General features: G+C 39.8%; 1 protein-coding gene across 1 annotated transcript in view; it reads right to left on the bottom strand.

Annotated features, from left to right (window-relative positions):
• The window catches only part of rngtt (RNA guanylyltransferase and 5'-phosphatase), a 69800-nt gene extending 45588 nt beyond the window's left edge, over window positions 1-24212 (bottom strand). The window contains exons 1-10 of the mRNA XM_028397543.1: window positions 23789-24212; window positions 22723-22832; window positions 22542-22645; window positions 22364-22452; window positions 20147-20222; window positions 17733-17982; window positions 15442-15551; window positions 14450-14551; window positions 5248-5383; window positions 2345-2416 (exon numbers count right to left, since the gene is read on the bottom strand). Coding sequence (XP_028253344.1) covers window positions 2345-2416; window positions 5248-5383; window positions 14450-14551; window positions 15442-15551; window positions 17733-17982; window positions 20147-20222; window positions 22364-22452; window positions 22542-22645; window positions 22723-22832; window positions 23789-23852 — 1113 coding nt within the window. The 5' untranslated portion in view covers window positions 23853-24212. The remainder of the gene's footprint in view (window positions 1-2344; window positions 2417-5247; window positions 5384-14449; window positions 14552-15441; window positions 15552-17732; window positions 17983-20146; window positions 20223-22363; window positions 22453-22541; window positions 22646-22722; window positions 22833-23788) is intronic.
• Window positions 24213-24505: the final 293 nt, after the last annotated feature.

Below are 24505 nucleotides of genomic sequence, written 5' to 3'. Positions count from 1 at the left end.
ACAAATCAATCACTTGTGACTTATTTTTGTGTTCCTTTATATATTGGTACCACAAGATCACATTATTAATCAATAGAAAACAGCAGAGCACAACCAGTGGTAATTTTAGTTATTAGCACCACATGAATACTTCAGTACAATTATTCCCATAACAACTGTCTTATTACCTTAATAAATGTCCCCATGTTCAACAACATGTCCAACTCCATCCAAAATGGAGAATGATAAGGACTGGTGTCATAATCACATGCACAACCCAGCGGGGCTGGAAGCTGATTTATGAGCAAATTATACCACCTAAGAACACCTGTAAGGGCAGCGTTCGTCTGTAATAATAATAATAATAATAACCCGACACTAAGACTTGTCCATCAAATCGTACCTCTTTTTCCCTTCTTTTCTAAGTCATTATGTAGAAAGAGGGAAACAATAAAGAAAGACTGATGTCTTTATCTTATATATGAAGCAGACGGAAACAGTTGATCCTTTACAAATCTAGTCGACGCACGTTAGCTATTCTAACCTTCTGGTAACTACACAGTCATACGTGTAACAACAAAAACAGTAAATATAGAAATTCAATTATTTCAAACTGCTGGGGTACAAATTTTAAATGCAGAGCTGCTGGTGGGATATAACTGCAGAGCAGCTGCAGCAAGTGTGTCTGGTACTGGTCTGAAAGAAATGATGAAGTGGAAAGCCCTGTATAGCTCCACTCAGACTGTACCTGCAGACAAGCTTTTACAGCAGAAGTAACTGGAACTTGTGCCAGTAAAGCTATGTATCCGTCAACAGAAAACTTTTTGTGGAGGATGTTAAAGCCTACCCGTTTTTAATCAAGTCAGGCCAATTATCTTGTCGTATTAAGCATTTAAAGAAAGTTTATTTTGGAAAGATGAAAGAGGTCAATCAAGTGTCAGCACATAAGCGGCTGATGCCACATGGAAACCTCCACAATTTTAAAATAACATCTTTCGACAGACATTGGAACATTGGGGACAACTATGTGTTGTTGTCTTGTCAGTTCCCCCACAGTGGGAGAGCTGACAGTGACTGACAAGCGGCAACAACTTACAGGAAAGGCAAAAAAACATCTTTTTTTTCGTTTTTTTTTTTAAATGCAGTAAGAGCAATAAGAGAAAATTTACTCAGCACAGCCCAGCACAGATAATGGAGGAGGCTAATAATGGCCAGCAACGATCAATATCACAGTGCTTTGCTGGTGGCTCAGTGGGAGTCATGTGGAGCAGCTAACCTCTGCTCTGCCTTACAATGACATTCCCCCTCACCACCGGAGCCTTTATTGAGCTGCCTGCTTGTGTGATTCTCTGATCGATGGGAAAAAAGGAGGCGACAGACAAACATAATGGCTGGAGTAACCCTCAGTTCTCCGTTCCCCTCCTTCCTATTTCATCCCATGGTATTCATCAAGTTCTTTTTAAGGGAGACAGCAAAGGCTTTGAGGGCAAATTGTGGGCTCATTTGTCTCTGTGCCTGTGCTGCTTCCCATTAGCTATGCGCAGATTGGTTGAAGGAATTAATTAATTTACAGTTCGGAAGAGTGTTAGCAATTAACAGCCCTGTAATGCTGTCCTCCGGCTGTTCACGAGGAAAATGGCCATGTTATAATGATGTAACAGAAAAGACCAGCCTTTAAAGATATGTAAAGGCACAGATGTACTCACTGCTACAAAACACTAATGCAAGTAATTGACTAATCATCAGGTTTAATACACCGAAGGTCTGGATGAATATTTAATAAAGCTATTATAAGAAATAGAAGAAATTAGTCATTGCTGGTGAGCAAAAGGTATCTCAGTGGGCAAAGCATACAAATGTATAAATATTTATGTGTGGGTCAAACACTGCTCTGCCCCAGTGTCGTGGTTAAGGTCGGGCTTTAGTGAAGCCTGGTGCGTGACAGGGTACGAGGTCAAACAGAGCCATGCTCCTCCCTGCAGCATGTCAGGTGACAAGGCTCTGTCATGTCAATACAGCAGAGCCAGGATGAATGCTGCTCTGCTGATACATTCCAGAGCTGATGGAAGTCCCACCTGGAAATATGATTTTTCAGGTTAGAGGGATGAGCAATTCCACTTCAGTGCTTCTGTCTGTGACGCACAGCTCAGCACCTTGCTCTCATTATGTATTGCACCACCTCCTGCACACCAAAAACACCTAAACCCTGTGCAGAAAACCAAGAGCAGCAGCTGCATGCAGACCATAGCGTTAATGAGATGCCTCCAAGGTGCCTCTTGTTTATTCACTCTCACATCTCAACCTGGCCCATTTTCCCCTGTGGCGGGTCAAAAGACATATGTTCTGAAATGTTTAGGATACTCACGTTGAATTTGATGATGTCGTATATCAAATAGCGAGGGACAGGCTGACCGTTAACCTTGTCGATGATCATCTCCTGCAGGGATAAAAACAGAGAGTCGGTTCAGTAGGTAAAGATCTTACACTCTGATGTATATGGTTGAAGCGGAACAAAATATTGAGAACAGATTATGTGCAGCTTTCACATCACAGAATCATAAAAGTGGATCTCTTTGAAAAGAAGTGGTGCAGGATGGGACACTAGTGTCTGAGCATTCTCCTGAGGACGTATGTTCAGAGTGGGAGATGCCTGAGGCAATGTGAAGGATAGCAAGGAATTGGGGAAGTAGGGATGTGTATAGGGATGTGCATGTGTTTGTGTGTGTCTTTATGAAGAGGGACATGAAGCAGAAATAGCACTCTACATGAATTATGTAAGGCCCTCAAGTTGGGGGCAGGTACAGCTGTGTGGTGCAACAGACAGATGATTAGTTTTAAAAGAAATGTTAAACAACCCAGAGATGAGGAAGTGACAGGAAGTGATGAACATGCAGGCATCACTACAGCTGAAGTACTGCAAGTACTATGTTGGATTGATGCTTTACCTGGTGTAAATTTAAGAGAGAAGAGCTACATTGGGAGAACTATTTTTATTCCCTTATTAAATAATTAAAGAGCTATCCGTGCTCTTCTGCTGCAGCTGACAGGTAAAGGGGTAGCAAGTAGCAAAAAAAAAAAAAAAAAAAAAAAAAAAAATCACTCAAGGACTCGCACAGAAACTGTGGTAACAGGAAAGTCGATCAAAAGCAATAAAGATGGTGATATTATGAGCTATTTTTGGTTGTTTCGGTCATGCAGTGTTCTTCTGACGATTTTCATTTTGGCTGTTATTGAGATTACCTTGAGCAGAAGAGTTCAGTTCAGAAGAGCAGCTTTGGTCCAATGCTATGTTTTGTGTACTGACATGCTGATTGCTGCATCTTAAAATCAATATTTGCCAGTGGCAGCACAGCCCACCTTGTTGTGTCAGCAACTGCTTTGTAGCAGTAAAGATGAACTGATTTCTAATAGTGTAACATTAGCAAGAGGCCCCAGAGCTAACAATTTTACCAGAAATATAATACTTTTTAAAGATGTGTCACACAAATGAAGCTGCTGAAGTTCACTTAGACACAAAAAATAATACAATCTCACGCTGGAGCCACAAATATTGTAAAGCTTCACTTTAAGAATGCAAACAATCCACTCTACTTTTGAAACAACTTTTTTTCAATAAATGGTATGGAAATAGATCTATTTAAAAAGTGGAAACACAGATCTGACTATTAAATTGTAAATTATCTTTAGAGCTACCATGTTATTTCTTTCTCCTTTGGGACTTTAATTAGTGGGGACTATGCACTTGCCGGAGTCTCGTCTGGCCACTTGAAAACTTCATGGTGACACCTCAGGTATTGCTAATCTAAGCTAAGGGCCTGGCTCCCTGATGGCACTGTTCAGACAGGAGTATTTTTCTTCACAGGTAAATCTAGGTAAGAAGGCAGATAGGGATTTTCCCCAAATGTCAAAACAATCCCACTGGTATCATTGAGTACAATGAGACCACAACATCAAAATATATGATTTTACATTCCGGCCTTCAACATAATGGGTAATGTGTGCTTCTGGACCTGTCATCTAGACAGTTGTGTGTTCAAGGATGGGAAAACTTGACAGCCTGCATCTTAATGACTCCTGGCAGTGTGTTATGTGAACAATCTCAATGAAATGAATAAATGAATGAAAACAAATGTGCGCCCCATGCTGGCTGATGTAATATTACTTCAAGCCTCAGAGGACAGAAAACCAAAACTAAATCACCAAAGTCAGGAGAAAGGGAGTGAATAGGAGGCAGGTGCACAGTCTCAGTGAAGGTGAAGTTGGACAGACGATAGGATGTAATTCCAGGAGGCTGCCATCATTGTGCTCTTGGTGCACTGAACCATTGAAAAGACAGACAGCAGTAGATGAATACACTACAGGAATTCAATCTACACTGTGCATTGATCTGAAATTAGAGCTGAAGTTGATGTAAAGCTCATTAAAAAATGTACAACACAAACGGCATGTAAACACAAAGACCGGTGGCTCTGGGCTAAAGATGAAACATATCCGGCGACACAGCTGGGCTCACTGTAAACAGCCAAACACAGCAGCCAGAAGCATCAACAGATAAATAAACGAGAGTCAAAACAAACCTTGTAGCAATCTAGATACACATCCGCACAACTCCTTCAAAGGAACACTAATACACTGCAATTAGATGTCCTGCCTGAGTGACTAAACTCAATTCACCACATCAATCAGAAACTGTTAAGCCAAGAGGAAGCACGTATTTAGCATAAACTCTTACAAAACAAGTCCAGGAGCGAAACAAAAAGAATGACGGGCAGTTTATCTGTTATCTTCTGTACTGGAATACCAAACTGAAACCCTGCCATTAATAATCAAACCCCTGGCTATACAAATGTGTGCTTAGCTCTGTTTTCAGGGAAGAGACTGTGATAATGACTCATGTATGTGCACCTGCTGCTAAGAGGGGAGCTGGAACCTGTGTGACCTAACTCGCACAAACATGCCAATAAAAGTCTGAGCCCGACGTTACAGCATGAGGATAAGTCACAGATCCCCTGCTGCTCGTCGAGGAGCACACGGCGGAGCATTACAATAAAACACAATGTGCAGCACTGACAGGAAGCTGTGCAACATTTCATTAGCTATTTCTCCAGGACATGCGTGAATGTCTTCTTTTCTGCCATCTGATTTAAATATGTTCCTCTTTCACGTAAAGTTTAGAAGTCAGAGGCAGGATGGGGATGTTGCAAAGCTGGAGATGGAGGGAATGCAAAACAAGAACATGACACCAATTCAACAGGAAGTACTACTCACCCCATCCAGTAGAGTACTTGATAAGTGGACACGTGGATCCTTCCGGAAAGGAAACTCTAGGTTTGCTATGTGGAAGATAGTGTTGTCTCTGTCGATCATGTAAACTTCATTTTTTCCATTAATCAGCATCATGTACCTGAAGAAGAAGAAGAAAGACATAAGACACATTTTTCTAGCAGAGGCTAGCACACTTTAGACACACAAAAAAACATACATTCATTTTAATGTAGGCTCTATCGATCATAGTAGACACTTAAAAGAAAATGCCTTCACAAAGTAAAATCTTAACTATTACCCCAAACTTCATTTTATTGACCAAAGAGGTCCACTTGCTTTTTCTTCTTTTCTACAGTATGCAAGAACTTTCAAGGCTACTTTAGAATTTTTTATTTTCAGTCACATTATATTTGTTTTCTTTAGGTTTATCATTATCTATTACGACGCTTGTGACACTTTATTAATAGAGTAAGCATTGCTTAGGTGCAGTTTCATTCCTCCAGACAAACAATGATGCCGATAGTTTTCTTTAATTAGTTTATTTGGAGGACTTCATATGGTAATGACACTTAAAATCTGTATTGCTGTGAGCACAGAGAAACAGCACTTGATATTTGGGCTACACTCAGCAAGCTGCAAAACAACAAAACAAAACAAAGAGTCTGCATTTGCTTCTAAAGTGCAAATGAATTGTGTTCCAACTGAAATAAAAACAAGAGATGATGAGCTCTTATCCCGTCTGAGGAAAGAAGAAAGATCGCCAAAAAGACACCTGCTAATTACAACACATTACCAAAGCGACCACATTTCCTTTTATAGACACATCAGTAACTTTTACCAGCCACTTTCTCTTGACAACAAGACAAACATTTTACAAACACACAATGTGAATAAAGTGTTTAGCTGAGTTGTAAACTCAATTACAAAAAGTCTCTTGTTGCCTTACACCGATGGAGCAACTGTTTCTTTGCTTGTAGGAGATTACTTTATCTTCAAATAACATATATCTGCAGTGGTCCTAGTGCAACTAATCTATGACCAGCCTTTGCAGGTGAGATAAAAAAATAATTTTACAGACTCTCCCCACAAATTCAACTTTTCCTGGAATCCAACAATAAAACAATGCACTCAAATATAGTGTAGCAGGTAGCCTCCAAATGTCTCCAAAGCAGCAGTTCACAAATATTTTTGCATTATTGTGCATTATATTTTTTATATAATTTGAACTAATTGCCATTCTTTGGTGATATTTAGTTGTAATTATTGGATTAGTCTCTATTACATCAGTATTTCGACCAACATACCCTCTATTTATTTATTTGATTCAAAGTCAGTAATACCAACAGAAATATTCAGAAAAGGTAAGATGCTGTTGGAAAATTACTTTTTCATTCTCCAGAAAGCTAAATGGGAAGACACAACAACCTAGGAGCAGTGACTGTTAGACTGTTAAAATAGCTGTCAAAACAGGCCTGTGTACCAGCATGGGTCATGATAGGAGCATCTGGTCTTAATGTGACTCACAGGTTTGCCAGGGTCACAGTGCATGAAGCATCGGGACCCCTTTTATTCACCTCTCCTTCACTGAGTACTGCAGAGGACGGGAAAAAAATCTTTAAATAACCTGAGCGCACACTTCAGGTGTGAACTCAGGTTATCTACTCTGAGACATCATCTTCTCTGAAGGCTATAAAAAAAAGTAATCGGTTACAAAATCTTACAGCGTAAAAGCTGATCTGCTATTATGTAAACAAAATTCATTACATTAAATTTTCAAGTGTTCATCCTTTTGCATAAGCTGCTCATTTTAGAAAGATAAGCCTGTTATATTGCATGTAATGCGATGTTTCTGTCTAAATTAAACTTGTTGAATATCACATTTAAAAAAAGTCTTTACAAAAGACCATCTAAATAAAACAAATGTGCATAAATTAAAGCTCAAGAAAAAACACTGGCTTTGTGACAGCATCATCCTGAAGAATATCCAGCACGGCACGAGTGAAATCAAAGTGTTCAGAAAAATGTAGTCGGGTTCACAGAGTTGGCAAACATCGTAGGCGATTTCAAGTGAGAGACATTAAACCGAGTAAAATCCTTGATCCTCCCTTCTGTTGGTTCCCAAGCTGAAAAGATGGGCCACACCCAAGAACAGAGCCTCTATTGTTTTCTTTGCGTTTCCTCCAGAACAGCTTCCAACTGTAACAGCAGAAGGAAGCACTCGAGGTGGAAAGACCTTTACATTTTGTATATACATAAATGTAGTTTTGTATTGAGAGTGAATAGTATTATTCACTCAATCAGGGTGTACCTGACTTGTCTGTATTAAAAAAAATGACACTGTCAATGTATGTATTTAACACTCTGTAAGCTCCATTACACACCTCTTTTGAACTCAAGCGCACCTTGCAGGTTGCCTGCTGCTTTTTAACACAAAATACCAAGTGCTGAATTAAGCAGGATGAACTGAAGTCGTAAAGAGCAAATGCGCTCCGCTGCATTTCAAAAGGTTAAGTATCCCAATCAATGCGGCTAAAAATGGAGGCTAATTATCTTGTTACTTTCACGTATTATGGAATTTATACCACAGAACCTTTGATGGGGGCTGACACACACACACACACAAAGAAAATACACCTTTCTGCATGACAGAGACAGATTTGAAATTAATGACTTCCCCGAAGACAAAGCCATGCATTTCTCATACCTGCTGTGACTCTCCACCATTATAACAAGGGGATTACATTTAATAAATATACCATCAATGCCAGCTGGTTCAAAAAGGGAAACTTGACAAGATGCCAAGAATAAGTGTGTGTAGAATTTAACACCAGCTGACAAAAGTCTGCGCTGACATCAGGATGGTTCTATACAGTTCTCTTACTTTTGGTTGCATTACCAATTTACATACTGCCTTGTTAATGTACTTAATCTAAAGTATATAATTAGAACTAGAGAACCTGGTATTTTTCTGACTATTTAATCACTTCTGCACTAGGTATAGAACACAATAACGATCTGATCACTTAAGTGAGTTGAGTTCAAAGCAGATTTACGGTTCTGCTTTGGTGTCTACACAGTTCTCCATCTAAAAGAAGAATGGAGGCTATAGAGACACAAGAACAGCATGTTATGAGAACACATTCATTAAGAGCCAGGTCTTTCCAGTATTCAGATGAATCATAACAGGGCAGTGTAATGAGTGTGCAGGTGTATGTTATTGGAAAAATCCTGCCTTGGGCATTTTTTTCATTTTCATTTTTCTGAATGCAAATTCTCTGAAAATAGGACTCAGTTGCTAGGATTTCTAAGTTCCATAGACATCCTAGAAACAAATTTTTCTAACTTTTGGTTGTTTTGCAAGGTAGATGTCTATTTAGACAAATAGACATGCAACAAGCACCAAAGCGAGGATTTTTTATTCTATTATTTACATGGCTTGAGTATTTTTCAATTCAACTTGACACCACAGTATTCCAAAATGATGTGAGAGGCCAATGGAGACCAGTACAGAGGTCAGAGCAAAGTTCCACCTTCCCAAAAGAGAAAAAAAACCCTACCCGTGAGGCTTAATCAGTCAAAAGGTCTTGTGGAAACCACAAAAGAAAAAAAAAACAAGAACTGTGGGAGGAGAGGAAAAGAATGGTGAGTAAGCCAGATATATCTGCTCTAACATTTTCTGGTAGGAGCAGACACAGGGAGATTGGAGCTGGATATGGGAAAAGGGCACTGTAAATGTCTGGATAGCTCAGTGTAGGCAAATGATGATTCCCACAGACAGGAAGCCCTTCTTGTGCAAAGGGGATAACATCTTTTATCTCAGAAACAGACCAATGGCTAAGAAGATCAAACAGGCTGAGTGTCACTACAGAGAAGATCTGTCAACCAGTGAGGACACAACAGGTCTGCACTGCGCACAAGTGGTTCCCCTGCTGTTTAATTGGCCAGTTAGCCATAGCTAACGCTGTCAAGTATGTTCAGAAGAAAGCAGAGAGAGACCATTAGTTCTGTGCAACTCCCAGTGGTCCTCCTCCTCATTGCAGCTTCACCTTATTCATCTCTCCCCCTCAAATCTGAAGTTATGATAGCAGCAGACACTGTAATCTGTTCCTATGACCAATCGGAAAATATTCAACATAATGTGTTCCTTTATGCACATAAGTGTGTGTCCCCTGCTGTCTTCTCCTTTGCTCTTTCTGGTCCTCTGATGGGTGCTGGGAGCCTCAGATTTTATTCTTACCCCTGGGGGGGCCTGGGGAGCTATGTCCCCCCGAGCTCCCCAGCCTTAATGAGGCACAGACGGCCATTGTGTCTGCTCTGCCAGTCCAATCCCGCGGCATGACTGACAGCAGCTGAGTTCCAACAGAAGATTTAGATCAGATCCAACAGCTTTGCACATCATTAGTGACGCGTCAAGGGGCAGGATTGCTCTCTTTTTTTTTACCCAGAGGCAAAGATCACTTCTTATTTTAGACAACAGACTTAAGAGGCAAAGCAGAATTCAAACAAAGGGATGTACTTCACACAGTATACTCTTCTTATTGATATGGAACAGCTGTAACATTTCTAGAAAACCCACAAGCAGACAAAATGTAAGTGAGGTTATGGGAGTAAGCCCAAACGCAGTGCTGCGACTGTCGCTGTGTGGTATTGTCTCATAATAATGCTTTAAGGGGTGCTTGTACACCTTAAGTTAGTTTGCTCTCGTCTCAATCACTAACCCTTATATTGTAACCCTACGCAGGTTGGTCATCACCGTGGTGATTGTTTAATGTATTGCTTGCATTTAACACTTTAGGGAAATCATACAGTTTGAAAATGAATCATGGTAGTGACTAGAAAACAACATGCACTGCCGAAGGCACATGTTAAAACCATACAGGAAGTGGCATCCATTAATACTGAACTGTGACATGTTCATTCCCTGATTCACAGCTTGGGGTACCTTACACCCAAATACTGCGTTCACACCAGAAACAATAAAGTTTAAAAATAGGATCCTGGGCTAAGAGCTCAAAATCGTGTTTTTTGAGTACAGCGTCTTAAATTGATTCTTGTGAAAATAGAGAGTTTTTCCTTAAACTGCCACAAGGGGCAATTTAGACAAGCCATTGGTTTTGTAAATGCAGCTGTGGTTAGCTTCCCCTTAGGACCAAGTTTTACAATGGAAAACCTAAGAAACCCAGACAATTTTACAGATTATATCAAATGAGGATCAAATCTTTTAATACAGGGGAGAACAATACCGTCAGTATTGGGTTGTCAGTATACTTTACAGAAAACATGAAGCCTCTCCTATAGTGAAATTAACATATTATGGTATTCAAGTGTTCACAAATGATTTGGCAGTTCTCTTCAATGACCAACACTGCACTCTGTTCACCAGTATGTCACGCTACACTCCACAAAGCACTGAAGAACAGGCTTACTAAAGGATAGTGCTGCAGTGTACTGTATGAGATCCATGTTAAATAACTTCTCTGTGCGTTTGGGGTGCAGTCTGGCAGACAAACAGTCCATAGTGGTACAATAACCATAAAAAAAGAATGGAAACACCAAAACAACCATCCAATATACTGAAAAACTGTTGCTAACTTGCTTTTACTCAAAAGCGAAAGCCCAAGATTGTTGATTCCTCATTCCTTTAAATGAGTCACTGAAGAGGTAGTTGGGGATCAAACAGGACTCAGAAGAATAAATTAACAGAGCCAAAGACTTTCAAAGGTCCAAATTCTCCTTAATAAAGTCCAAGTTGAGCAGCATTGTTTGTCTAAAATCCCTAAGTTGTAACTCTCTGGCTCTTTTCCTCCTCCTCCTCCTCCTCCTCCTCTCTGGGGCGCAAACCAATCTAGCCCTGACAGAAGGCTCTACAACAGGATGATTAAAAACTCAACTCAGCCTAACTCAGCCCTCTTGGCAATTCCACTGATTTTGCTGTCCTTTTCAAAGCCCATTACAGGCTACCTTCTTGGCAGATAGCAGACAGTGACAGGACTTTTTTTAATGGTATGACTGCTCTCTGCATCACACACAGCTGCAGATTATCTAAGATAGGTGGGGTTTCTTCAGTAATTATGATGCCACTGAGCAAGGCAGTTTAACTGACTGAACTGCTGATACATAGCCAGAGGAATAGACAGCCAGAATTGTCCATTTGGACCTATGAACTCTCCTAGAGCATTAGCAGGTTCTCCATTAAACCCTTTCCTGTAGAAATGATACATTTGTATGGAATTAAAAAGGAAATTACTTATTTTTAAAAGTAAAAATGAGTTTCATAAGAAGAGGAAACTTATCTTATCCTGAACAGAGTAACAAAAGGGAAGCTGCAGGGATTGAAAATGTGTAGTAGTTTAGTGAGGACCTCCGGCAATATGCAAAGAGAAAAATCTTTGCCGACCACCTTGAAGAGACAAATTTCCCATTAAAAATCCATTTCAGGTCTTAAAAATGCTCAGGGATGGAAAGTAGGACATTTAATAAGAAATTCTCTGCACAGTCTGTGCAATACATGTGGGGAATGACAAATTAAGATCAGACTGCAATCAGTTCAAAGCGCTCATAAGCTCGATCTTACACACCTCCACATACTTCAGAATTCTTTTTGTTTCATCACTGGAGAGATCTGAGTATTAGAGAGTCTGATAAATGATGATTAATGGCAGAATTAATTAGCACTAATCAATACTTCTGTGGTATTAAAAAATACACTTTGTTGTCGAATCAAAGTTATGCACCAGATTTAACTACTGACTGACTTAGAAAGATTAAGTTTAATCAAAAAAAATTATTTCTCACCAAACTGCTTCTTGTAATCACGTCTTTTGTGTAAATTCAATGTCACACACACTTTAAGATAAATGTCATTTTACAATAGAAGCCTTTCTGTTTATGAGAGCACAACCTTCTTAGTTGTGTGGCAGACTACAATGAGAATTTACCGTTATCTGTATGAATATCCACAATACTGCCTTCCATCCTTGGAAGAAATTCTATCGCATAAATTAGACATATACAGCATACACTATGTCAAATTCCAAGAAAAACAAGGAGTCAGAAAACACCGTTGTCAGCTCAAAATAGAACGAAGCAACACAACAAACAGAATCAACAAACTCGAAGCCATGTAAATTTACACACACACACACAAGAGAACTTCCTACTGAACCAACAAACTTCTAGAAGAACAATACATTCATGCACAAGCAGCACAACATTGTCTGCAGTATTCTTCTGTTGTTGGGTGCAGAACCAATGATTGGCAGCAGAGGTTTCAGCACTGACTGGTGTCAGATCTTTCAGATCTTTGAGGAAGTATGCAAATCAAGATTTCTGATGCAAGTCACACCCACACATAATGGGCACAAACTGAAATGTACTTAAATAAAAAAAAAAAAAAAAAAAAAAAATAGAATCAAGCTAAATATTGTCTGGTAACACTAATATCAATTATTCTAAAAGGCTACACTGTTGTCTATAAAGTTGGAATAATTCTGATTCTGAATTCTGACTTTTTATTTATTTAAATTTTTTTACTGTGATGTTTGGAAGATATTGATCAATAAAGTCTTTAGAAGACATACACTTCTATCAAGACTCAATCATATTGTCATCATTTCATGAGAAGATGTAAAAATTTATGGGCAACACTGCAGTTGTCTAAACTAAGCCCGAAGGGAAACTTTACAGAGACAGCAAACCAAGACCAATAGCCTAAATTAAAAGCACTCTATCTTCCCAAATGCATCTAAATACTGCAGCTTCATGCTGCAAAGTGCCCCAAAAATTAATGAGATCATCTGCACCATGACACGTACCTGCAGTGTGAATACAATGTTGCTGCCATATTTTATTCTCAAACTGGGAGTGAGTCATAGACTTAAAATAAACACGTGTAGCCACAAGTATAGCCGTCATAACGTCACCTGTTGGTCAGTTGGTGTATTACAGTTTTGAGGTTTGTAGGTTTGGCTGCAATCTTAAAGAATATGCACTCCTTACCACAAGGTAGGCACATGTTAATGTGTACCCTGCTTTATTGTCATTATACTCATACAACAAGATTTGAAACAAATGACTGAGACCATAAACTTTACAACAACAAAAAAAAAAACAAAGGCCATAAGAAAATGTTTAATGAGGCAATAAATCCAAGTGAGCAAGCTTGCTCAGGTGTCAGGCTGTGAGCTAAACAACGTTAATTTTGGGATTTTAAAACTGTTATTTAAAGAGTAAATTTCATGTAGAATAATGACGGATTAGTTAAGAGAGTTTAAGCTTTATTTGATGATGAGGGCTCTGATTTTTTTTATTCCATGATCTTATCATTACATTTGAAAAGAAGGGTGTATATTCTTAATATAGTGTATATCTGAGCTTGAGTGATGACTCATTCCTAGCATACTGTGAACCTCTTTTTTTTCCCTGTGACTGGAGAAATCAGGTATCTGAATTCTAATTCTATTCTAAACTCCAGCATCTGGAGGGAAAGCATGATGGAATACAGGAGCAGAGGAAGCACTCTGTGTCAAACTCAGATTTTAGAGCAAAACTTGTGACAACGTTTTACAAGCATCTGTAATTTACAGGGTTTGATTACACACATTAGCAGCAGCCTGGTCACAGGCCAGATCTGTTCCCTGCCAGTCTCACTCCTACAGGAAATTAAAGCAATGATATGTAAAACTCTGAAATTGAGTGCAGTCATTAAATATTCACCAGCACATTTCCAGCGAGAGAGACGGTGCTTCACAGTGGACTAACAGAATACTAAAACGTCTCTCCCCCTCAGCACAAGCTTATGGCAACAAGACAAAACTCAGCAAAACAACAAATCTACCTCAAAAGTGTGCTGCTGCATTTATTAATCTAAAACAGAGAGTCCGTGTGACTTGATTCTGCAGTGCACATCTCTGCTGCTATACAATGAGCTCTCAGGTTAATAAGGATAATGTAATTAAAGCTTAATGAGAAACCAAAGTCATGTTAGCAAACCTTTCAGTCCTCACCAACATTCTGGGCAGGCAAATTAACACCTCTGATGTACAGCTTCCACAGACAACACACTGGTTGTATACTAAGAGGAAGCTAATGAATGGAATGGAAGGAGAAGCTGATCAGTGCAGTCAGACACAAACTGTGAAACTGGTATCGCCACATGGACGAGAAGTCATTTGCGGTAAAGGGAACTAGAGAACAACAGACTCACCGTGTGCCGTCAGCTTTCCAGCTCACTTTGTATGGATTCTGCTCCAGGAAACGAAGGTTTTGTCTGTCCATTGACACAGGCTGAGCACCAGGGAAACCAGACCTGCAGCAACAAGGGACATATGTAAAAAAAAAAAAAGAATAAAGAAAGAAAAAAAAAAACAGTGAAGACCAAAAACATTTATACTCCCATGTATAGTCCCACTACACTGAACAACAAGACCTGCTAACACTTTGACTGTTTTTTTGCAATAGGACAGAGCACAACTGGCATCCATTAAAGGCTCTGTTATTCAGGTGTTCCGTTGTGCAACTATGTCTGCAATTCAAACATTGTTTATTCAGCACTGATTAATGCCATAACATAATCAATAGCTTCCATGATGCTTTCTACTGGTTCCTAATTTTGGGTACCGTAAAACCAAATAAATTGAGCATGCATTTTTCTTGCAGTTTGTTCAAGATGTGACAATAGCTAAAGAAAAGGGAGACAAAAAACCTATAGAAACAACTGTGTAGAAGTGAAAGGATAAATTCATAATTCACACAATATGTTTTGGACAGGTATAGGCAGGAATAAGTACCACAAACCTGTCGCAAACACAATAGTTTATTTTGGCTTGAGACACTCTGTAGACCTCCAGAAATATGTCTCATTATAATGGCAGGTTTGTGCGCACAGACGTATGACAAAATATAATTTTAACAGCAGGTAGTGGAAATGGCAGTGTGGACTGTTCCCTCTGCTGTCACCAGACTCTAAAGTCGAGCTGACTCTCTGCATTTTTATTAAAAAAGCCACAACAGTATATTTCTTAAGAATAATAAAAAAACTATTCCTGAATCTGCTGCCTGTCTGAAAGTGCAACACTTGAAAAAAGAAAGGTGATTTAAGACAAATGAGTCACTCACAGCACAGTACACCTACATACTGGACACAGACACGCACCGTTTCCCAGAGGGGCGCGTTAAGGGCAAATTGGAGGTTCTTACTTGTCCCACTCAGCCATCTCCTGACACATTCTTTGGATCCCGCCTAGCTTGGGTTGTGTGGTGACCTGCGTGACGCCTTTCACCGTGATGCCTTCAAGAAACACTGCACCCTGGGAGGAAGAAAAAAGAAGGTTCAACTTGGTTTGAATTTGGAGGAACATTCATAGCCTCCTACACACACAAAAAAAGCATTCCAAACAGCTGCTGTTTTGCTTTATGAATCCCTGTGTGCAGAGACAACAGGAAGAAATATTTAAAATCCCCCTTTACTGTTAACATCTTCATTTTTAAGCCTTTCTCATGTTAGAATTGATCTTACAATGCCTGTTCCACTGTATCAACCCCCAGGAACCTTGACTTTACTGCCTCCATCACTGCTCTGCATCCTGGGCAGTTGCCATTGGTGACATGTGTGAAACTCATTTACAGTGTGTCCTAATCTCACTTATTTCTCTTCTGACGTGACCTTTTTACTCCCGTTCTGCCTAGATGAGACATGCTAACTGGTACAATATGATATTAGGCAGATGTGCTGTGATAATATGTCACCCACATTACCATTAGTAGAGCGCATGTATTTCAGTATGAATAGCTGCAGTGACAGGATAGATCACTCACAATTATTTAAAGTATAAAACTAGATTTCGAAAATAAAGAAATGCAATGTATTACATGTATACAACCAGATTCTTGCCTACACACCCTACCGCTTAACCTCATTTAAATAGACACTATTTTGGTGAGCTCAGTGTGAGCTATTGTTGCACAGCATTGTCACTTGAGCACAAATCAAATACGTTTGTGGTTCTAAGGAGTTACACATCATTTTTGACACTGACATTATGATGAACACTGTATTCAGAATTCTGTTTTCTGTGGTGTATAATCATCATTTCTATGGTAGATTTCTCAGTCCAACACAGTTTCATATCCTATTACAGTACATGAAACAATGTAATCTATTGTTTCGTGTACATACTGGACATTAATCATCAAGTTATATTGTAAAACGGCAGGCTCAAACACAAGTTAAATGTTTGGCATCAGTGTCTCCTGTTACAAAAATACAAACTGTCACTGTGCATTAACTATTAAATCAAAAGTATGATAACATTTAACATTATGTGATTATGGGACTGGGTTGGTTTTTTTGCATCCTAACCACCCACCCACCTCACTAGGTGAAAATTACCTGGACACAGTATGATAAGATTTGGAAAAGATTCTCTGAAAACCTACAGGTGACATCACAAACGGTTCCTCCATCCTTATTTACCATCTGTGGTTCCAATCTGCAATCTCACCACTAGGTGCTGCTAAATCCTACCAACTGGTCCTTTAAACAATATAGTTCAGAGAAAGCTTTCTCTTTTTTTTTGAGGTCACATCAGTCTGAAGTGGTAAAACTTTACAAAATGTAGCCAAAGATCTCCAAACTATATCATGAAATAATAGAGTCGCCTTTTACCTTTTTACCTTTTAAGAAGGCAATCTATGTCCTTGCCAAAATCAATTCGGTGCATCTACTTTTCCCATCAAAACTTAAGTGTTGTATTCTAGCAAATAAGTATTTCCTTTTTTAAGAGCCAAGCGGCCGCCGACCAGTCTGACTGTGAGGCACGAGACACTATTCCTTAATGATAGTCAAGTGATGCTGTCTGCAAGAGCTGCTGCTGCTTCTTCCACTCTCTCCTCTGGACCTTCCGTCTCTGTCTGCTGTATCATATTCTCTGCTATTAGATTTGCTGGGATTCAGGTTTTCAGAGTGCTGTGTGTGCAATAAGAGTGATGAACACATGTTCAGTTGTTATAATGTGAACAAATACTTTACACCGAGTTTTAGATTTTCTCCAATCCAAACACTGCTTTTGACTTTCTTCTTTGCTCACAGCTTGTTATGTTGTTGACAGTGTTGGAGTTTATGTTTTTTGAATAGTCAAATTATTTCTAATTATCAGCTCAATGTAAAGAGAGGAAAATCTAATTACTAGTAACTAGAGATGCTTCAGTGCTCATAATTTCACTGCACTGATGACAGCCTCACATTAAGACAGAAAGGCAGCTTTAATCTAAATTACACCTTTGCCTGCAGTTGAGGAAATGGAAAGTGTAATTTTCCCTAAATATGTGCATCAGATCTAATGGATTATATACAACTGAACATGTGAGTCAGGCCTTATGAAGGACACTTCCCCACAGACCCATCATCACGCTGCATGAGCTCCGTGTAATGTGGAGAGGGATCAACGCATTTTCCACTCCATTTCCCACAAGCTCCTTGGAACTCTTACCAGTTTTAGCTTCTCTTTCTTTCGTTTCCCGGGCGCTGACCCAGAGGAGCTGGGGCCTGACTCCTGGCCGACCGCGTTGCCGTCATCGTCCACTTCCCCACCGTCGTCGTCGAAGCACCACTCAGGCAGAGGGGGGGCAGAAGGTGTGTCTTCCTCGTCACCATAGCGACGGAAAAGCTCTTTGAGGTAGTCTCCCTTGTAGATCCCTGGGGCCCGGGCCTGGGCAAAAGCAGCCACAGCTGCTTCAACACTGATAAGAAAACAGAAAACACAGACAGGGCATCTTTAATATAGCTCGAGTCTTTTCTTTTGGTAGAGTTCCAAACTAAAACTTAAACCTAAAAAAATAGAGTCAGCATAATCAAACCTAGAGTGACGGTATATGGGTATAAAATACTATTCTAATTAATAAAAAACCTTACAATTACAATAAGGCCTTCGCACCACTCAGTGCTCGGGCCCTAAATAAGGGTTTAAGTCATTTCTACTAGCAAACATTTGAAGGTTTTGAACCTTCTTAATATGACAATAATTAATAATAATAATTAAATAATAACTTCACAGTAAAGTGAACATTTTATGGTTGCAGAGAGCCTGTCAGACATTCCTTGGGCTCTGAGGAAAATAATGAGACGACAATAACACATGAACTATCACATAATGTTTGCAATATTACTCTTGTCTGTGTCCAAACACACTAAAGCAGGTTGTTCAATCTCTGGTTTCTGACTCAACCTGCACTTAAATCAAGTACAGATAAAATGGATCTGCAGATGACTCAAATGCAGATGTGCTGGTGGTTTAAAATAAAGTACTTAAAGGTAGTGTAGGTGATTTTGAAAAAAGTGAGTCAGCCAGATTTGGAAAGTAAACACAAGCCCCTTTCTCTCGGAACTCACCCCGAAGCCACACCTCCCAATTACATGGACGCGCATTACCGGAAGACGAGCTGCGGTCTGTGACTTCGGCCATCATGCACGTACCTCTCTGGTGCGCGCAGAGCAGGAAGAGAGTGACAACCAGCCAATACTCCGCGCAGGGGCGCCTCGGAGGATTGGCTGATGTTTTTAACATTTTATAGCTTCCACAGATGATTAATATTATTTGTTTTAATGCTAAACTGCCAAACTAATCGGTTGCTATCGGATTGTAAAGAGAAGTTACACTAATTTAACAAAATGCATCAGAATGAAATCTCCTATCCTACCTTTAAATTTATTATTTATTATCAGAAAATACCCCTGACAAAATGTGGACCATTCCAAGGGAGATATTTTGAACAGAAATTAATGGGTGTATTAGAGGAAGGCTGCATTCTACTCAGTGGAGCTCATTTATTTGTGCATACTGGGTCACTGTCGTGGCTTACTGAGACTCTTAATAGAATTGCCATCATTATTTCCACCTGCGCTTTCCCTACTGTGCCAAGTCAAAATGAGATTCCAAAAAAAGTCACAAATAGATGTAAGGGTTTATGTAACTATAAAGAAAGGTGTGTTGATGTTTGAGTGTGTGTGTGTGTGATGCTCTTCTTTAAAAACAATCTACTTTACACTTGGTGGGTGTACTGCCAGGGTCCAAAAGAAGTGCAGTGTCAAAGTGTGGAGTTGTTAGCATTCATATTCCTCATAGCATGAATAAAATTTGTTTTCCGTTACACTTTCACAACATGTATGTTTTCACTAGTGTTCTCCACGGACCTCTGTCGGCAGGGGGTGTTAACAACAGTTTTCAATTACGTCCTCAGCTGGTTACACAGCCAGCAGTTCCTTGAAATCTACTCTTCCTCTGCAGTCAACAAATGCAAACACAACAGCTCTATGTGGGTCTTCAATAGGTTATGTCATTTTTTTCCCAACAGACTCCAGGAAGTGTAGCTGCTGTGCTATTAACATTAAAAATAGATAACCTTATGAAAACAACTGTAACTGATTCAATCAAACTTTGAAGTCCTTCCATGTGCGGCATCAAACATAAAAGAATGGTCAACAGTGTTGATATTTTGATCGCCGAGTTATCTTGCAACACACAAAGCTAGATGACAGCTGTAAATGCACTCTGATAATCATTACACAGGAAGCAGTAGGAGGTGGGAGGGTTTCTTCCAACCTCCATGTCTACAGCTTCCAGGAGTTCTGCCTCCTCAGACTGCTGCTCCTCCTCTGACTAAAGATGCATCCTTCTGAAATATTTATGTGTCATGGTGATGAGCTCGGTCACTACAAACCTGGCAGCTTCTTCGTGTTTAATGTCACTGAATGTAAGTACCAGGAGAAGACAGAAATATAGGAGCTGGGAGTCTGAAAATGAAGTAATGCTGCACTCCACATTGTGTAGTTTGTGTTACCAAGCAAGGTGATTTCGTGCAGCTGCCCTGCCTGCAGTCTGAGTATTTGAAGCGTGTCAGCCCTTACCTCCAGTCCATCTTCTCCACCAGGTATGCACATATCAGAAAGCCTGTCCGGTTGAAGCCATGCGTGCAGTGAACACCTTCAAGAGAGGGAAGTGAAAAAAAAAACAGTTCAGGCACTGAAATCTTAAGCATTGAGCCAAGACTATCAGATGACACCAATCGATTTTTTGCCCCATGTCTGCTGAAAGCTTTCACACAATTGAGTATAGCATAACATTAGTGAATCATCCTTATTTCAGCAGCCTTGTATTTCAGCACAGTTCTATCTAATCCGAGCTCCTCTCACATCATCACACTCTCCTTTGAGATGTCCTGAGCCTGAGTCCATGTTTTAAGTGGTGGCATCAACTCCCACACGCAAAAAAGACTCACAGGCAGATCCATCTCTCCTTCGAGGGGGCCCTTATTTCATACCAACATCAAATATCTCTCTGCACACAGAGCAGCGGCAGACGAAACATTCAGGCAGATACTGCAGGTAAATGAAAAGGGCACAGGAAATGCAAAATCAGAGAAAATCCCTGCTTTTCATTCAGAGGGGAACAGGACCACATTCTGAAAATAAAGCCTCCCCTGAGAGGTTAAAAAAAGCCCCCTGAAGAATGATCCTAATTTTTTAACTGACATTTCCGCAGGTGCACAGCATGGTTCAAACCTCACAGAAATCACACAGCATCTGACTCTCATGTTTCCCCAGCTTAAGAAGTTTGCCTGGCAACGCCGACGCTAATGAACGTGAAATGAACCAACGTTAGAGAATGGGAAGGATCACATGTACCGGCCCAACTGTCCAGTTTGGACGTGCACTGCAGAGACAACAAAGCCTAATCACCAGCTGGCTAAAGACATGACAGTGCTGAGATGACATTCACACATTCTGCTCTGATGTTTCACCGATAGGACTCACAAGGCAGGCTGCACTTAGTAGTGGAGAGCAGAACTGGGCAAGATATGGCGTAAGAGAGCAGCCTGTTGTCACATCAATATTCATGTGCACTTTTTAAAATGCTCAGAGCTGCCTCTTTCATATCGGCAGATATCTGCACAGCATACGGCAAAACCAGCTGAATTATGACTAACCTATATCACTCTCTCTGATTTTTTCACATATCACTCTTATTCACGGTGTTGTAATACATGGTTAATATAGCTGAAGGTGTGAATTACACATGCAGGTAACAATATATCCGTCATAGGCCAGTTTCACCTGACGATATTAACCCACCAATATAAAAACTTAATGTAAGTAGGTATTGCAGGTATTGAAAGACAGAATATTTACACAGACAAAGCTGCAGTGAGTTTATATTAGCGAACAAGCCGTTCTTTAAATGCATGGGAGGCATGACTCCAAGCTGTGTCAGTAAACACGGGTAAATAAATAAAACACAGACAACAGCAGCTTTTCTTTACTATATTCATGTTCCTTCACCTACAAATCACCTACACAGCGTTCACTTGTAGAGGAGTCTTGTTTCTGCTGTGAGACTCCTACACATAGAAACCCAACAGACACACTTGCACACAACTGAAAATATGGAAATGTGCAAAAGCTGCTACATACAGCTACTAAGCTAGTTAAGTAGTTTCATATTCATTGTGATGTATGAATATAAAATACGGAAACATTTTCGAATTAAAACATGTAACCTTGATTCTGTTTGCAATTCCCAACTTTGGAGTAAGGCTGCCATCTGCTGGACAAATGTAATGATGACACTGTCAAGAAACCCATTAGGTTTGAGAACACAACTGTCAGTCCTATATCTTTGAAGTCAAATCAAAGGTTATCATTAAAGTTTAAGCCCATCTTAGCCAAAAACCCAATGTTCAGGATAAACAGAAGCATAAATGTGCAGTGAAAATTGTAGAGTGCAAAAGCAAAGCTGTTCCAACACTGTGAGTAAATTGCACGCAGTGCAAACTCATTTCCAGCATCAGCTGTTTTTATACTCAACATTACACTCATCTGTGAGCAGAGGTGATAAGCACAGAGCTGTCCTTGTTGACTAAATATTGGAAAGGAGCTCTTCTCAAATAGACACACTAAATACTACATATTAAAAAGCACAAATATAGAGAACTGTATTTAAAAAAAGTTAAAGTCATCCAAATGTGGCAAAAAAGGCACCTATGAAATTATTCCTACTATTACATTTCTTAAAATTGAATTTGAAATGATCAACAGCTGAATGAACAACAATGATATAATACTTACCGATGATGTCTGCGGGGTTCTTTTCTATGAAGTGTTCACAGAGCCTGATGAACATAGAAGTTGTCTCTTTTGATGGGCATTCCCCATGGCTAAAAACACAAAGGATGCGTCATTCTGTAGCATAATACTGCTGGAACTGCCAAAACATATGGCAGAGAATGAAGACAACTGCCTTTACCCTTTACACTGAAGCTTCACATATTTGATCCCTTCTTTTTCAATGTCGTTGCGGTCATAAAAGCGAGTGGTGTTCGTCAAATCAACAAGCAAACCCATTTTCACCTGAGAAACAAAGAGGTGTGGTTAGAGGCCACCTTTTCTGCTTAGTTCAGCACAGCTGTATTTGTTGAGTTACTTACTTTTAGACTTTTTAAATAGTTGGACAGCATGCTTGGGTGAAACCTGTTCTCCTCTGCAACCTGGTCATCATACCTGGGACCCAACATTGTTTTCATTGGCAAGAATTTACCTAGGAGAGAAGAAAAAAATGAGGAATGAAGCAGCAGTCACCAATAGAACAGGCTTCATTTTTATTCATAAGCATATCGCAATTATTCATAATGGCTGCAATCTGATACCAAATCAAGACTAAACAGGTGGATGTATTGGTTAATATCTTAGAAATAACATTGCTGGATGCTGATGCATCTTCATGTGTCATCTGGATTCAGATCTTTTAATCTGTCCACTCCACAGAGCTATGATATCAGGCACTCTGAGGACTCTGATATGGAGCAAACATGCAGGGATGCTGCGAGCCCAGCTTTGTTTTGACACGTGATGCCTGCTTATGCTACGGTTCAGCTTGCTGTCTTGATAGCATGTGATTATTTATATATTATTATATGTTTGATAGCTTAACGTGGCTCATAAAATAAGCTTTTGTTCAACATTAGTGTAACCATACATGTAAAAAATGACTCAGTCAACAACAGCTCTGACAGCCTATTAGCCCTAAATGCAAAGTTAGCTAAATAACGCGCGTAGTGCCAACCAACTTCCATTAAAAATTATGGCAAATTAAGTAAACCTCCTTACAAAAGTAAGCGGTAAATTGTCACAAACAACATCTTCGTTTCACAAAACAGCTAATGTCATTCATTGAATCAGGCAGTACAAGTCACAAAAATAGTTTCATTTGAATATAAATTTGGACTGCTCTCTCACATCGATGCTAAACAAGCAACAATGCTTTTGTGTTAATGAAAATGACCCAATGTAGCTAGGTGCTGCTCTTTACATTAGGGACTTTTGGATAATTAAAGTAGCACATAATAACGTTTCAGAACAAAAAGTGAAGTGCGGTACTACCAGCACGCTGAGCAATAAACATGACTCCAATGCACGGAGCTAGCTAGTAGCAGCATAAACACTAGCTAACTCAAACTGGTAAATATAACGCTGTGTTGTGAAGCTTTCTCTCACCTGCCACAGGCTGTCCCCTTCTGGGACAAGTGCGCCATCGAGGAGGAGGTCCGGTGTGTGACATGTTCAAGAGAGTCAAGTAATAACTAAACCCTTTGAATGACTAGCAAGCCCGAGGCTTGGTGCTGCTTCTCTCTCTTACACGCCACAGGTACCTGGGCTGTCGTAGACGCAAGCACCGCGGACTCGGGGCCCTTCAGCTACAAATACGAAGAGTCACCCAACACGCTTGAACCCGACCAACGCAGTGACCGGCCGGTAGGCCTTCACACGAAACATAGGTCGCTAGGACTCAGACCCAAATCGGCATTTGGAAAATAGTGTTTGCCTGTATCATGTGCCTCCTGTAAATTATAGTTATTAGCAACTGGCTAGCATAATCTCAGCAGTACTCAAACGGGCTAACTCTTCTTCTCCTTGTAAATATCAGTAGTGTAAACTACTTCCTGTGTCATACTGCCCCCTGCAGATATACACGAGAAAGGTCCCACAACAATAAAATGTATACATTGCATTTTACTGAATAAGTATCATCTTGTCTGTCGAATATATAATTAGAAATTTTGGTTGCCTAGCAACCAAACTATTGTTTCAGCCATTCAACTATCAAAATGTTAATCTCATAGAGGACATTCCGGGTCAACAAAATCAAAAAATCATCAAAAAAATTATAGTTTTTCAAATATTGAGGAATTTCGGTGTCATTTTTGAGGGTCA

Source organism: Parambassis ranga, chromosome 24, assembly GCF_900634625.1.
Source record: "Parambassis ranga chromosome 24, fParRan2.1, whole genome shotgun sequence".
NCBI lineage: Eukaryota > Metazoa > Chordata > Actinopteri > Ambassidae > Parambassis > Parambassis ranga.
The sequence above is the reverse complement of the archived record's forward strand: the minus strand, read 5'-3'. Positions and strand labels throughout refer to the sequence as shown.